Raw genomic sequence first — 16,356 nt, 5'->3', positions numbered from 1 at the left:
CATGCTTACAACCTCACTCTGTGCTAGGAACAGACAGTAACAGACTGAAGGTTGTGCACAAGGTAAGGAATGACAACTCACAGCCTTTGCCTCCATGGGCTTGACCACAAACTTCTCAGCTTGTACCACGCTGCCTGTGCCACAGGCACCAGCAACAATGCAGAGATACTGCACATTTATAACTCATTCTGAGCCAGCTATGTCATGGAGGTTTTCTTGAAGCTGTGAGTTTATAAATCTGGGATACATAATCAGAAGCCAGTCAACTAGAGATGCAAATTTAGACCAAACTGAGAAGGTCTGGAGGATGATTTTAAATCTGAGAAACATTGACCAATTATCTATATTTCTCTTAAAACTGTTTTTTGGCTGGGCATGGTGGCTGTCATCCCAGCACTTTGGGAGACCAAGGCGGGCAGATTACCAGAGGTTAGCAGTTCAAGACCAGCCTGGTCAACATGGTGAAACCCTGTCTCTACTAAAAATAAAAATTAAAAAAAAATTAGCCAGGCATAATGGCATGTGCCTGTACCCCGGCTATTTGGGAGGCTGAGGTAGGAGAATTGCTTGAACCTGGGAGGTGGAGGTTGCAGTGAGCTGAGATCGTGTCACTGCACTCCCACCTAGGGGACAGAGCCAGACTCTGTCTCAAAAACAAAAACAAAAACACAAAAACCATTTCTTGACCATATATAAAAAAATCAAAGCATATCAAATACCAAAAAAGCATACAACCTACCTCCATTGGTCCTATTTGGTTGCTGATCTGGAGTTTGGGCTTGAGGTGAATAATACTGTTGCTGCTGGTAATTATTTGAAGGAAAATACTGGGAACTGGGACTCCTCCTACAATCCCGAATGCTGGAGAAAGTCTGTGAATGGGGAATTCCTCTTTGGAAAGGGGAACATCTTGGAAGACGAGGCTGAGGTGGTGGCAAATGATCAAATTCCTCTTCATCCTCCAGACTGTATCGGTCATATTCTTGATCACTACATGTCCCTTTTTTTCCTGAACTCAGTGACACACTGGAACTATGTCTTGATACAGATGCTGAAGTAGAAGCATAATCTTGCCTGAGACCTATAAAATAACAAATAGTACTCTAATGTCTTTTGACCTAGCTAACATTTAGTTATAATTAACCAAGTATTAGATGAAAAATTGTGCCAAACAAATTACTCACAGAGACTTATTATCTTGTTCTCAAGTTTACTAAATTGACAAGTTAGGTTTACCAAGATGATAATCACATTTACCTATGAAACAGATATCTAATATTGGACAATTCTGTTTTGCAAAAAGATTGCCCCAATTCCAGTGAAGATTATATATACCTGCCACAGCTCATTCATTAATATCTATCAATTTCCCCAAATGATCCCTTTTCAAATCAAGAGATATTTTAGAAGGGGAACTTAGGAAGAAGTATTCATCTCACTATGAATAGTTTGCTATGAGTTAAAACAATTAAAATCTTCAAATCTCTGCCCAAGTAGGAAGTCATTCTGCTCCCCACCCCCGACTTTTAAAGTCAAAGGGAAAGTTTAAAAGCCGAGGGACAAATATTTTCCCACAAGGTCATCTCTCTATTGTTCTTTTATGTTACTAATGTTACCTCTTTCAAAGCACACTGACACCTCAAAACTTCTAATAGTTTTAGGTCATCCTATATGGTAATCATCTAAAAATAGTCAAACTACAAGGTTCTCATTATTTAACCCATTGCCAGTACTACAATTTTTTTTTAAAGTGGTCTAACCCTGACTACTTAACTTCTGAAACTGACATACAATATTTTAGCCATATATATTTTTAGAAAGAGTATTTAAATTTGCTTTTACTAAATAATGATATAAAATAACCACTTTTCCCCTTAAAAATGTATCTTATTAAATCCTGCATAAGCATTACCATGTTTCTCATAGAAGCCTTGACTAATTCTGAAAGCAGGAAATTATTATGCTTAAATACTTGATTATTTCTACTTATGTTGGCTGAAAAGATAACTCCAAAACAGACACTCCAGTTCTGTGCCTTTTGATACCATTAATGCCCTTCAACTAGTTCACTCTCAGATTATTTTTTGTAACTTTATCGCAGAACCAGTGACAAACTGTCCTATTTCTACTTATCTACTCTTTCACAATTATTTACCCTGAGAAGTATGTCAATGCATTTTAACTGAAATTTTAAGATAACTGTAGACTCACATGAAGTGCTTAAAAAAAAACAAAACTGTGCCCTTTGCCCAGTTTCTCCCAGTGGTAACATTTTGCAAAATTTTAGAATAATATGACAGCCAGGATATTGGCAGTGATATAATCCACTCATTTTATTCAGATTTTTGCAGAGGTAGGGGGGTGTGTGTGTGTGTGTGTGCGCGCGTGTGTGTGTGTCAGAGAGAGAGTATTAAGCTGTATGCAATTTTATTACCTAGAGGTTCAAAGATCCACCAATAAATAGTACCAACACTGTAAAAATCCTGTGTTGCCCTTTTATAACTACATCCAGCTTCGAGACCCTCTTGAGACCCTAAGCCCTATCCCTAAAACTCCACCAACCACTAGTCTGTCCTCCGTTCCTAACATTTTTGTCATCTCGAAATGTTGTATGAGTGGAATTATACAGTATGCACTCTCTTATGATCAATTTTTTTTATTCACCATGATTCCCCGGAGCTTCAAGCAAGATGTTGTGCATATCAGTAGTTTGTTCCTCTTTATTGCTGAGTTGTACTCCATGGTATAGATGTAGCATGACTGGTTTAATCATTTACGGACTGAAGGTCATCTAAGCTAATTCTAGTTTTGGGCTATAAAGGTGCTCAGAACATTCACGTACAAGTTTTTGTGTGAACCCAAATTTCCACTATTCTGGGATAAATATCCAAGAGTGCAGTTTGCTGGGCCACTTGTAAGTTGCACCTTTAGTTTTTTAGGAAACTGTCCATCTGTTTCCACAGTGGCAATACCAGCAATGTCTATGTATCAATGTGTTTTGATCAGACTAAGTTCCTACCACCTCATGATAGTGTGAGAAGCATATAACTGGCTCCACCTAAAAAGCAGGACAGTATGAGAGAAAGAATCTAATTGTTTGCCCATTACCTAGAGAGAAATGCCTGAACCTGCCCCTTTGCCTGTATATTCCAAGTGGAAGCCTCATTTTTCTAGTTTAGAAAGAACACATACTTTCTTCTTGCAGACGAGCCATGATCTGAACATCAGTGAGGTCCTGTAATTTATATCCCATGGAGATAGAATCATCCTCCAATTCTGAAGTACTCAGCTCACTGTCGATAGATGACTGGGGACTGAGCGGGGAGCCCCTGGAAGTGTAACCTGAAACACAAAGGAAATGTGTGTTCTTTCATCTGCAGGATTGGTATCCATATATGCCTTACAATTCATATACAAACAGTCAGCAATTTGTCTCATGTTTTCATGCTACAAAAATCACCAACATGTCACCATTTAATGGTCAATGTGCACACGATGTGTATACAATTCATATATACAAAACCACTTGTTCATTGTTTTCAAATTCAATTTTCACAATTTAAAAAGTCACTATGTACTATATACTTAAATTGTTAAGAGGGTAGATTTCACATTACATTTTTTATCACAATGCAAAATTCACTACTGCTAAAATTTACATCCTATTAGATATGTCCATATCTAAAGGCATGGTATAAGAATATATATTCATGTGTACTTTAGTAATAAGACATTGACAGTAACCGATTATATAATTTTAAATTAAATTTTAATCTAGTCCATTTGTTAATGAGTACAAACAGCAGTGCTACAAATGGGTAAGAATATCACTCCTAAAAGGCACACGTACATATGCAGAAACATATACAACACCCACATAATATAGACCAGAGAGTAGTCACAGGAGACTTATAGCCACCCATGAGAGTAAAAAACTCGATGGTTTCAGATAAAAGAACCAAAGAACAAATAGAAGAAGGCTACAGGAATGGAATCACACAAATGCTGAGAAAAATAAGAAAATGGTGAGATCCTCATTCATAAAAAGCCACTATGACTATTTTCTTCTACATAGCCTTAGCTAAATTTAAAAGCTACCAGAAAAAAATTTTAAAAAATAAAGACTTACAATCTTGAATAATAAAAACTACCTAAATTGTGTTTGACATTTAATTTTAAAAACACATAAGCATTTGGAAATACAGAACTGCAGGCATATACTTTTGCTAAAGAGGTAAGACTGTCTGCTACATACAACTGAGAGCAGTAGATCAATGGTGTTAGAGTACAAATTAGTGCTAGGCCTTTTGTACCCAAAGTAAATGTGCAGCACAAACTCTCCATTCTAAGGTTATTCTGAAGCTTTCCAATGAAAGATGAATATTTAAGCTGTGTTTAGTAACTGAATTACAAAGCAAGCAGCTAGTCAAGAAGTTAAAATATTACCTGTTTTTTCAGGTGTTAGTATTGCTTTATTTGAGGTTTTAGAGAAGCTGGGAGTATTAATGCCATTGCTATAAGGGCTGAGTCTTGCAACAGGACTATAAGGAAAAGCCAGTGAGGCAGCTGAAGAGAAGAGACTCCGCCATCGGCTAGCTGTCATAGAAGCAGAAAATAGCAGCAGTTAGCTATATGCAAGCAGATGTTGACTTGTCAGAAGGAGAAAGGGAAGGGATTTTAAAAACAAAGAGAGACAAAGCAACTTTTCATAAGACTATTTTAACTGACCTCCACTTGTCTAAATACAAAATATATACAAAATAAACAATTTGTGAATTAGGGTCCTATTTATACATCCATTTTAAAAAAGTAAATCAATCTTACTTTGATTAAAGCCAACATGCCCGTATAATAATGAAAATTTATTTTGAGTTTCTACGTTAGAAATGTTTTCAATTTTCTATTTCCATATAAGGATTTAGTGTTTTGCAATATAAAAAAGGATTAGTGTCAAAAGAAAAGCTCAAATGTATAATCTTCCTAATCTTTAGGAATTAAGGGGAATGTTAATATTAACTATATGTAATTCTATATTTTTCTACTCAGTATCAGAATACGTTGATAAAATATATTTTATGTAAATTCATTATCAGATTATGGGAGGACTCAGAATGACTATTGTGTTTCCGAATGACCTTGAGACCAAAACAATGTTTAAAGGAAAAACGGTGTACAAAGTAACAGAGGGGTATCTATACCAGAACTTAACAATGACTATCTTAGGTGGCCGGTACAGAGACTATTGGCGATCGCTTGGATTTTTTCTTTTAAAAAATCTCGCAAATTATCTGCATTAAACATACATATTATTTATATAACTAGCTTTTCAAGGTAGGAATATACATGTTATTACTTTAATACTATGTTTTAAATTAAAATAATGAACAAAAAGGAATCACACCAGCCATGGGCAGATGATCTCATTCTTACATTACCTCACTTGTCTAATTAATGTACTTCTCCCCTCCAAAATTACCACCCCTTGTATCTCCATGTTCTTGGGGTCACACACACACTCACACAAATCCCAAATCATAAAAGCTTAAGTCACACCAAACACGGTTTACTCTCCTGTCAGGAGATACAAATCAATGTGCTAGGCAAAATTCACTTTTCTGAAAAGTAATCATTTAGACATGTACTAAGCAGAAGGAATGATATAAAAAATATAAACAAGGCTAAACGTCAAGAAATAACTTGGTTTGTATTCACTGGAAATTTAACAAAACTTGAAAAACCAAGTCTTAAAAGGACTGCTTTGAAATGTATGCCCCCAGACCACTTTTAATGAGCAATGCTAATGAGCAATCAGACAGCTGAAAAGTGCTTTAAAATGGGCAGTGGGATGGAGAGGGGAAAAAAAAAAAAAAACTGTGGGATGTGGACAGTCAAGAAAATAATCAGCTCAGCTCCATACTGGGACTCTTCAGATCCTTGCAAAACACCATCAAGTTTACTTAAATATATATATAAATATATATATATAGATAGATAGATAGATTTTCCTTTTACTTCAGAATCAGTATGTACCAACATATTCTAACAATTACATTAAAAATATCTTTTCCTTAAGTATATGGAAGAACTAGGCAAGGAAACTACATTCGCAATGACAACACTTTCAGAATCCACACATTTTGTGAAACTGTGAAGCCTGGTTCCCAACTGACACCATATATGTCACTTATCCAACCTGTAACTTACAGTGGTTAAGCAGCTCTTCCCAATCGGAGCCAGAACACAGACATGCACTCCCAGTTCCTTCTCTTCTATGTAGGTCAACTTGACTCCGGAATACACTACAAACTAGGGGTTAATAACGCAACACACACTAGGTAGCTGTTCTCACATGTTCAATCTCTATTATTCAAAGTTTCTCATTAAAAATTCTATATTTCAAAAGGTCAATAGTTCTTTGTGACTGCTATCTTGCTTAACAGATGATGTTATTTTATACCAGTTTGATCACTTGCCCGGCAAATTACAGTAACTGCGTGTTCTCACCCACAGATGCGGGCGGCAGCACATCACAAGCAAGCAGCATTCATCACTCTGCACAATAACCACTGTGACCCAGCCTCCCCACACAATTGACACAGTTATTGTGGCTATGACAGCAAGATCCCAACTAAGAACACAATTAGCGTCTATTGCAAGAAAGAATGCTCTACATTGTTGTTTAGCATTGAAGCTTTTCAGAAAGCTTAGGAAAATTATTGTAGAGGCAAGCTAACAAAACAATAATGCTCCACTAAGGCCCAAGGTTACAGTGGAGGAGGAGGAGGACAGGAGTGGAAGCTATCACATCCTACTTGTTCTTCAGTACATAGCTAAATAATTGTAACAGGAAGCATTTTTATAAAGAATAAAACAAACAAAAAGAGCTTGTAAAAAAGAGCAATTTTATCTTTTTCAATCAATTATCTCAATGGATTTTTGGTTTATAAAATGATGTTAAATGATTTGAGAGGCTCAGTGATGAGCAAAATAGCTCTAAAGAAAGGAGTGAGGCAATTTTGCCAAAAGAGAAAAAATGGGTGATACATTTTTGAACAACAGTTAAATTTCCCTATACTCCTACTCCAAAGTTCTATTTATTTAAAAAAAAAAAAAAAAAAAGGGAGGGTCACAAACTTGGAGGTGGCATGGACTATGCATGTTTTCATTTAATTCCAGTCCCTAGAATAGCATCGAATTGGCCCCAAACAGGACTACACATTGAATCAATGTACGATACTTGGCACAGTTTTCTTTCCCAAATGCCTTAAGCTAAACTGCCTCCCAGGACACTTCTTTCTGTATGCTCTCTGTAGTTCTACTGCCACTTCCTTAACCACTCACCACCTCTCATCAGATTACTGCAACCCGCTCTTCAACAACCTTCCAGCCACCAACACTGCCCTGAGTAAACCTGTTCTGAACGTCTTGTACTTTAACTGTATTACTTTCATCAATTAAAGTACTGCAGTGGCTTTCCATCAAATGCAAGACTTTAAAGGTACTTCAGCTCATTTCACTACCACCCTTACAGACTGCCATTTATCTCATGCCCATCTCTACAGTGTCTCTGAAGCTGCCTAAAGGATGCACCCTTATTGGTTAAACTTTCTACTTCACCTCCCTTGTCTGATAATCATCTTCTACTGAATGAATGTGAAAAAGTACTACATTGTAGACTGATACCTCATTTTTTTGCAAAACAGTAAGTTGAGTGTGACTAATGGTCTATTATGTTTTGTACATTTTCAGAGTTGCCTGACTGAAAAGATAAATTATAACACATCTGTGTAGTTATTTTTGTATACCATTAAGCAAAGTATGACCAAAAAAACTAGATTTGATAAATGCTCCAGTGATAAAATCAAGAAAATCATAAAAAGGCAGATGACAAAACAGGTTTAAGAAACAACCTAAGTTTCTTCAGTTTTTCACACTGAAAATTATTCTGTGACCAACAAAATGTTCCCAGAAACAATGACATTCCTACCATTGCTTGATCATATTTAAGTTGTTGTTAAATAGATATGTCTCTACACATAATCAAAATCAAATTTAAGAAAGCAATTACTTAATTCACATATAATAAAAAACTGATTTAATATCTTAGAAGACTCCAAAGGTCAGTGCTGCATTAAACTAAAGAGTTCAAAAATAAAGCAACACCATAATATATTCTGGCAACAATCCTTTTCACTCTTCTCACTAGTCATTTCAGTACCTAATACAAGACTTGGAACACAGTATGCACTCAATAAATGCTAAGTGTGGTCAAAATTTTGGCAAGTTGGCTAATATTTCTTTATCTCAAACCATTCTACCACTCCTATCCTGACATATAAATTACTTTGCCCAATTTTTTAAACTTCATTATAATTGTTAACTCTGAAGACAAATAATAGTCTAATTAGAGGTTTCAAATCAGCTAAAATCTCAGTGAAAAATAAACCTGGAGGAGCACTTCATTAATACTTCCTAGTAACTACTAAGTTGCTGAATTTTATATCAATCTTCTGATTTCCAACTAAAGGATGTTATATTACTAAGGCCTAGGATCTGTGACTGGGGTGACAAACACTGAAAAGCGGTTAAACAGGTGACACTAAGATGAGTTAGTTCCTATAGCACTGCATCACACAGTTAAAAGGAAGGATTATGCCAAGCACGCTAACTGGTGGAAAACCATGTAAGAAGGCAACAAAGCTGCCTTTGAAATCTGGAAATGCTACCACTTCTTGCAATCAAAGAAAGAGTTACAAAATGGCTGCAATTCTATTTGGGCTGTTTGGTAGAATTTCAATACATTCTACTGCCAATAGCTCGGCATCTGGGTTGGTTTCAGTTAGGTGAGGAAGCCCTGGAGGTCAGGACCCTCACTCTTTCTAGTGAGTTCTAACAGGAGGGTCACATTTCTCATTGGGCAGAAGTTATTCTAGAAAACAAGCCCTCCCCTGTGTCCATGTCTTCTCACTGTTCAGCTCCCACTTGTAAGTGAGGACATGCAGTGTTCGGTTTTCTGTTCTGTGTTAGTTTGCTGAGGATAATGGCTTCCAGCTCCATCCATGGTAGGGGGAGGGACAGCATTAGGAAAAATAGTTAATGCATGCTGGGCTTAATACCTAGGCCTAATACCTAGCAAACCTAATAAAAACTCATTAGCAGCAAACTTCAGGTCTGTTTTACTAAAATTCACAGCCTATTTTCTAAATAAGTCATGGTTTTATATCCATGCTCATGGCTGTCTTCCCAGCTAGCCAAATTTATATTCTCCCTCATTCCCTAATCCAGGTTCTGCCTTGTGTAACTGGCCAACTTTTCATTTAAATCTTCAGAAGTAACGCCGTGTACCTGAGAAAAAAATATGTATATGTATATGTATATATGTGTGTATGTGTGTGTGCATGTGTGGGTGTGTGTGTGTAGTGCTCCAGAATGATTCAGATGCCCAACGTTTACAACATCTAGAGTCATTCCTTTATTCAACATTTGGCAACAGATACTAAAAAACTTTAAAGGTCAGTCTCCAGTTACCTAAATATCTTCCACAGATACATACAGTATGTGGCATTTCCCTGCTCCACAGTCATTTTGAGAAGTCTGCCTGGCCCCTAGACTCCCACCCACTTTTTAAAATTCATTTCTCTATTCATTTGAGTAGGCACTAACTATTGTGGCTATAGCATACCAGATGCCCCAGGTGCTGACATGAATAAGACATGGTGACTGTTCTCCTCTCCTTCCCACTCCAATTTCTAAAGACCGGCTACTACAGATGACAGGCAAGTAAGGTGGAATATGATGCCACATCGTAAGTGCAGTAAAAGCACCATGAGGAGTACACTCAGAGCAAAGTAAAGGCAATGATTAACTTTCTGGAGGAATCCAAATACTTCAGGAGTCATTATGTTTAATGTGGCCCTTGAAGGTTGCGGAGCTTATCTCACAGGATATGATACCATTCTAAATAGAAGTAATGCATATGAAACCCTGAACACATGAAACAGCACTGTACATTCAGGGGATGGCAAACTTTTGGAATAAGCATAGGGTATAAGAGAAGAGTTAGGGCTGGAGAGGTTGGCATGTTTGGGTTTTGCACTGTCTTATATCTATACACTTTAATGAACAGTTTACACTTTAATGAACAGTTAGTGTTTTGACTGTGAGAAGGTAAAAGACATAATCAGATTATGTTTTATGATGATGACCTAAGTAGCCATAGAAATGATGAACTCAATGGGCATGGAGACTGACGTCTGGGAGACCAGTTAAGAGGCTTGTAAAATAGACCTGGTGAGACATGACAAGGTCCTGAACAAAAGCACAAGCAGAACATTTGGTGAGAACAGGTTCGATGAGCCACATCTGAGCTAAAGTGCAGCTGTCTGGTGACCCAATGAATATAGGGAGTGGGAAAAAAGGAGACCAAAGCTAATGCTATAGTTCTTGAGACACTGATGCCATCACTAAGATGGAGAGCATGAGATAATCATGCTTAGATTGAAAAAAAAAAAAGTGAGTTGAACCCAAGATGGTTATTGGAAATGCTTATGTAGCTTGTGTCCAGTGTGGAGTTGGAGTTCAGGGAAGAGGGCTGGAGAGAAAAAGAGATTCAGGGTACATCAACAAATAGGTGTTAGATGAAGCATGAATGAAATCACCTAAGGAGAACATACAGAAGGGACTGGAAGAAACAATTTAGAGTAGAGAGATGGAGAATGAGTAAAGGAAACTGAAAAAGGTCATTTGGGGAGAAGAATTCAGGAGGCTCAAAGATGCATCGAGTTCCAACCTAAAAAAAAAAAAAAAAAAAGACTAATGCAGAAGAGTTTCAACATGGGAGCTAATAGTTAATAGTGGCAACTACTCAGGGAAGGCCTGTAGGATGAGGACTAAAAAGAGGCTACTGGCTAGAACAACCAGACCACTGATGAGAGTAGATTCAGCAGAAGACATAAGGAAAAATCAGTGTTAGCATGTCAGGCAGATATAAAGTGAGGAAGAAGTCTTTGAAGAGAGATTTGGCTATAAATGTTTTGTTTTGTTTTGTTTTGTTTAAGAGGGGGGTTGTGGCTTGAAGAGTATAAGGTTCAAGGGAGGATGGCTTTTAGGATCAAGGAAACCTGGAGAATAGAAACAATAGAGAAGAGTCTAAGGAAAAAGAAAAACACCGAAAAAAGTTCCTAGAGGTCAGAGGAATGGGACAGAGATTAGCTAGGGGAACAGCTTTGGAAAGGGAGGGTTCTCACTTCCTCTGAAACAGGGAGGTAAAGCCAGAACACACAGAATGAGGGAGAGGAAGGTGAGTTTAAGGCTTTTTAATCTGTAAGTTACAGGCAATAAATATGCTGAGAAAATTTATTCCAGAGGTTAGAATAAAGAATCTCATGTAGTAAAATGCTGGGATGGCCACCACTGGAAACAAAGAAAATGGTTAACCATGAAAGTGACTGCCTGAGTGAGTCTGAAAAGCATATCTCTGGAACAATTCTAATCTCAACACAAGAGCTGAGATTGAAAACATTAGCATATGCCTGCTCTATCATTCTGTAAACGGTATTTATGTCTTACAGGTTCAGGTTTAGAGTGGCTGTGTGAGAGCCATATTGTTCACGGTGATGTCAAAATAAATGAATTTACCATAATTAAGAGGAAAAAAACCACCCCAGTGACTGAAGATCATCTTCCACTGGGAATTTTAGAAACCACTGGGAAGGTCCTGAGAAGAAGAGTTAGATGGGGTCTGGAAGGCTGTATCCAAAATCAGAGCACGGCCACAGACTAACAGTGGTCAAACATTTTCTGTAAAGGGATGGCTAATAGTGTTATAGATTTTGCTGGCCATAGGGTTTCTGTCACACCAGCTCAATGCTGACATTATGGTATGAAAGCAGCCACTGAAAATAATGAAAAGGTTTTATAGCAGCATAGCTACACTTAATTTATATACACTGAGAGTTGAATTTAATATTCATGGGTTATGAAATATTCTTGATTTCTTTTCAACCATTAAAAAGCATAAAAGGCATTTAACATTTTATATTTTAGCTCATAGGCCACATAGGAACAGGCAGAAAACCAGATATGGCCATAGTGTGCCAACCCCTGGGCTACGTACATTACCAGTTTTATAATGGTCACTCAGAAAAATGTGCAGGGCTGTAACCATAGCATCCGGTGCTGAGACACAGCAGGGATGGCTGACAGGATACCTCTTCACTACAGTTTTCCATAACATACTGTAATAAAGACCAAGAAAAGACTGAAAGGACACTTGAGGAAGAATCCAAATGCCTGAGTTCCAGTCTTTATCCTGCCACATGCTAGTTTTGAAATTTGGAGCAAATCATAACATCTTAAATGTTGCAGTGTTCTCATTTGAAAACAAGTTATGTTTGTAGGAAGAAATAAACAGGCTTTTCATGGGTACAGGATGAAAGCCTGCAGCAAGCATTCACAAACGATAATACCTTTTTTAATGAAAAGTTGGCCGGGCTTGGTGGCTCAAGCCTGTAATCCCAGCACTTTGGGAGGCCGAGGCGGGCGGATCACAAGGTCAGGAGATCGAGACCACAGTGAAATCCCGTCTCTACTAAAAATACAAAAAATTAGCCGGGCGCGGTGGCGGGCGCCTGTAGTCCTAGCTACTCAGGAGGCTGAGGCAGGAGAATGGCGTGAACCCAGGAGGCGGAGCTTGCAGTGAGCCGAGATCGCGCCACTGCACTCCAGCCTGGGCAACAGCGTGAGACTCCGTCTCAAAAAAAAAAAAAAAAAAAAAAAAATGAAAAGTTATAGCAAGTTGTAGCAAAAGCATTCTACATTCTTACTTATTTATTTAGTTAGTTATTTTTATTTTATTTTGAGATGGAGTCTCATTCTGTTACCCAGGCTGGAGTGCAATGGCATGATCTCAGCTCACTGAAACCTCCTCCTCCCAGGTTCAAGCAATTCTCCTGTCTCAGCCTCCTAAGTAGCTGGGACTAAAGACATGTGCCACCACACCTGGCTATTTTATGTATTTTTAGCAGAGAGGGGGTTTCACCCTATTGGTCAGGTTGGTGTCAAACTTCTGACCTCAGGGGATCCATCTGCCTCAGCCTCCAGAAGTGCTGGGATTACAAGTGTGAGCCACCGCCCGGCCAACATTCTACATTCTGAAAGAAAATGTTCTAGAAGCTAGGTAGGAGAAAAGAGTCTGTAGGAATTTTCTACTTTTCACTTTTCCTAATTCTAAAGAAGTTTAACCTAGTCCTCTCAAAACAATGCGCCGGCTTCTTACGCTGTATCTACCTAGATAACTATGGAGACTTAGTCTTTCCTCAGTTGTTACCACCTCAGAAGCAAAACTGAACTGTCTGACCTTCAAGAGCTTGGTCAGGATAGGTCAACAGTTCTTACTTATTTATCTTGACTCTTAAATAATGATGTTCATTACCAGAGTTCTGGAAAATAAGGAAAAAGTAAGTGAGGCAAGGTTAACAGACTTTCAAGCCTTTTGCTTTTTTCTTTCTTTATATAATAGGCATGCAAGCCTCAGTTCCAAGCCAAACAGAGGAATTTAACTTCTAGTCCTTTATAAATACCAGTTACTGAATGGCCTAAGATCAGTGAAGGTACAGGAAACATCAGCTCCTTTAAGTATTTTTTATTCTCCCTTAAGTTGGCAGGAAGTTGTACCCAGAACACAGCATCTGACCCAAACCCATAAACCACCAGGGCAGGAAAATCTCCATTTCCATAAACCATCCTCCCAGGTATAAACTTCTTAGGTGATATTATATCTTTACATACCTTGAGCCTATAGAAATTCTTGGCACACTCAAATGTTTGCACTAAACTTTAACAAAAGAATTCAAAATCCAAGGTGAAGACAGCAATTTACGGGTTCACTCTTATAAACTCTGTCTGCACAGACTGCGATACAAGCTTTCTGGAAAGGCTGTAAGTTCACAGTAGGTAAGTGCTGCTGACTTGGCTCCAACCTGAGCAACCCTTCTGGAGCAGTAACATATGGCTTGCAGCTTATCTGATCCAGTATTTTTTATTGGGTAAACTTGAGTAGCATTAGTTTCTCCACAGTGCTTGACGACCTGATAAACAAGCATATGGGGTCTAGGAAGTCCTACTACTTTGAAGCAGATGTTCACAGTACTCTTTCCCAGACATGCATGAAATACAGAGAATTCAACTGTAATGTATTTGTCAGTGTATGTACATAAGAAGGGTTGAAGAACTACTAAATGCACCTAATTGGTAGTCTTAGGGACTATTCAATCAAAGTCAGTCAGTCATTATACCCAAGTCTCACAGTCTTCAAATTTAGCTAAGAAAAACTTATCAGAAAGTTACTTTGTATCTTTTCCTGCAGTTCCCATTCATTCAAACTATGACAATGAATGTAATGATTTAAAAATCATTAACCATCATATATATGTATGAGTACCTATGATCCCAGGACACTACAGATACTCGATCTTTAAACTTCCAATTGTACTCAAAATGTAACATTTTTAAAACATGATTTATATGCCATCCTTAAGAAATACCCAATGCAAGAGTTCATTAGTTCATATGTAACTAATATCTAGAGTTAATGAAGAAAATCACTTTTGATATTAGGATTAAGCTTTAAAATATATTTAGTTCAAAAGTAGCAAAGCAGTTGTACACCCCTGACGACTGGGACGTAAATGTTTCATAAATATTTGTTGAATGAGCAAATTCCACCATGTTGCAAAAGAAGTACTATTGAATAACATTTATTCCACAGAAATCAGAGTTTTATAATTATCCTTGACACTAAGTTTAATAGGTCAAATGTTTCTTAGGTTTTAACAGGAAACATAATCTCAATGGATAAGGCATCTAATCATAATTAAAGGATTAGACCTTATCTACTTCTCAGATCTTAACCCACTGCACAATCGCACATTTAATGCTCTTCCCCCACGACTATTATTGGATCCTTCTGCGGGACTTCTCTAAACAGGACAAGTCTCAAAGTGGAGCTGAAAAATAAAGGTCAGAAAGGGGAAGTTATCTCAACTATCAACTTGTTTCCACTTAACCAGTGGTCAAAACTGAAGATAAGACAACAGCTTTAAGCACACCAGACCAAAGCCAGTATTATCCAGGACCAGAGTGACCGCTGCAACTTCACAAGTCATCCTCCAACTTCCCATCTGCAATTAATAGAGGAGATTTTTTAAAAAATGTAGTAGTAATTATACTTCAAAGACATGTTTAAAAATTCCCTTTTATAGAAGCCATTTTCTCTTTAGGTCTGTGTGTCTGCTATAGTTTAAGTCAAACTTAAGGACAATAAAAATGGGCACAGACTGTGAGAAGAGGGCTTGTGGAAAAGTAATAATTTAATCTGAAAAGAACAAGGAAGAAGCGTGATCTAATAATTTGTCAACGATGAGATGTTGTCAAGCAGATTACAGACAGCTGCTTCTAATTTAGACTACAGCCACAATGCAAGCTGACAACCAGCTAGAATAACTTCCAGGTTCTACACTGCAATCATGAGGTAAGGTAACCAACATGTTACAGAATCTAATTATATGAAGAAATAGGCTAAATAATCTCATGTCTGAAAATAGAGGGCCCTCCCTCTGAAAGGACAGACTAGATTTTTACTAAGAGTCTTCACGCCTATGACTGGGTAAAGTGTAGTGGCAAATCCAAGCCACCACACTTTACCCAGTCAAATCTAAAAGCAGGCTTTTAGAAACCACTGTCGGTTATTGAATGGAAGAGTGATGAGAAGAGAATTTGAATAATCCTTCCTCCCAGTGTCTCCGAGACTAAAAGACTCTTCATTGAATTACGGCTTATCCCAGTAACAGCAAAGGCCTCTGACCCACTAATCTTAAGAGACGACAGAAAGTAAATAAATGAATTCAGAGTTCTGACCAAGGGAAAACTATCTTTGGCCCTAAAACTAACCCATTCATGATTTTATTAAAATATCTGCACATAAAACAACACTAAAATATACATTAAAGGCCTAAAACAGGAGTCTCTTTTCCTTCCCCACCCAGGCCCACTTTCCACTTTGTTTTTCATACTTCGAATACAATTACATAATTAGTATATAACTTTAAATAGACAATAGACAAACCAATCATCACCTTGTTGGTATCTGATTTCCTACCATGAAATGTTATTTAGTATATATGCACCTTCTCCATATCCATCTCCAGATCTGATAGTTCTATTTTTACATTGTCAAGGTTTATTGGATTTTCATTCTATTTTATAGCTGTGATTGGGATAGCTATAAGGTGATCACTAGATATGACAGGACCAAAGTAAAGAAAGTAATTATTTTGCTCCAGAACACAACCACCAGGT

At 37.6% G+C, this 16,356-nt stretch overlaps 1 protein-coding gene across 8 annotated transcripts in view; it reads right to left on the bottom strand.

Annotated features, from left to right (window-relative positions):
- The window catches only part of SLAIN1 (SLAIN motif family member 1), a 66,213-nt gene that overhangs the window by 17,116 nt on the left and 32,741 nt on the right, over nucleotides 1-16,356 (bottom strand). For 3 of the 8 annotated variants that reach the window (XM_045377380.2, XM_065533341.1, XM_045377382.3), the window contains exons 3-5: nucleotides 4,447-4,596; nucleotides 3,193-3,342; nucleotides 740-1,081 (exon numbers count right to left, since the gene is read on the bottom strand). In XM_045377380.2, the coding sequence (XP_045233315.1) occupies nucleotides 740-1,081; nucleotides 3,193-3,342; nucleotides 4,447-4,596 (642 nt within the window). Of the gene's footprint in view, nucleotides 1-739; nucleotides 1,082-3,192; nucleotides 3,343-4,446; nucleotides 4,597-6,204; nucleotides 6,292-16,356 lie in introns of those variants that run through there. The other 5 variants (XM_045377381.2, XM_074021218.1, XM_005586052.5 and 2 more) reach the window with 3 other exon arrangements.

This window comes from Macaca fascicularis, chromosome 17, assembly GCF_037993035.2.
Source record: "Macaca fascicularis isolate 582-1 chromosome 17, T2T-MFA8v1.1".
Lineage (NCBI taxonomy): Eukaryota > Metazoa > Chordata > Mammalia > Primates > Cercopithecidae > Macaca > Macaca fascicularis.
Note: the sequence above shows the minus strand (reverse complement) of the source record. Positions and strands in the feature narration are given on the sequence as shown.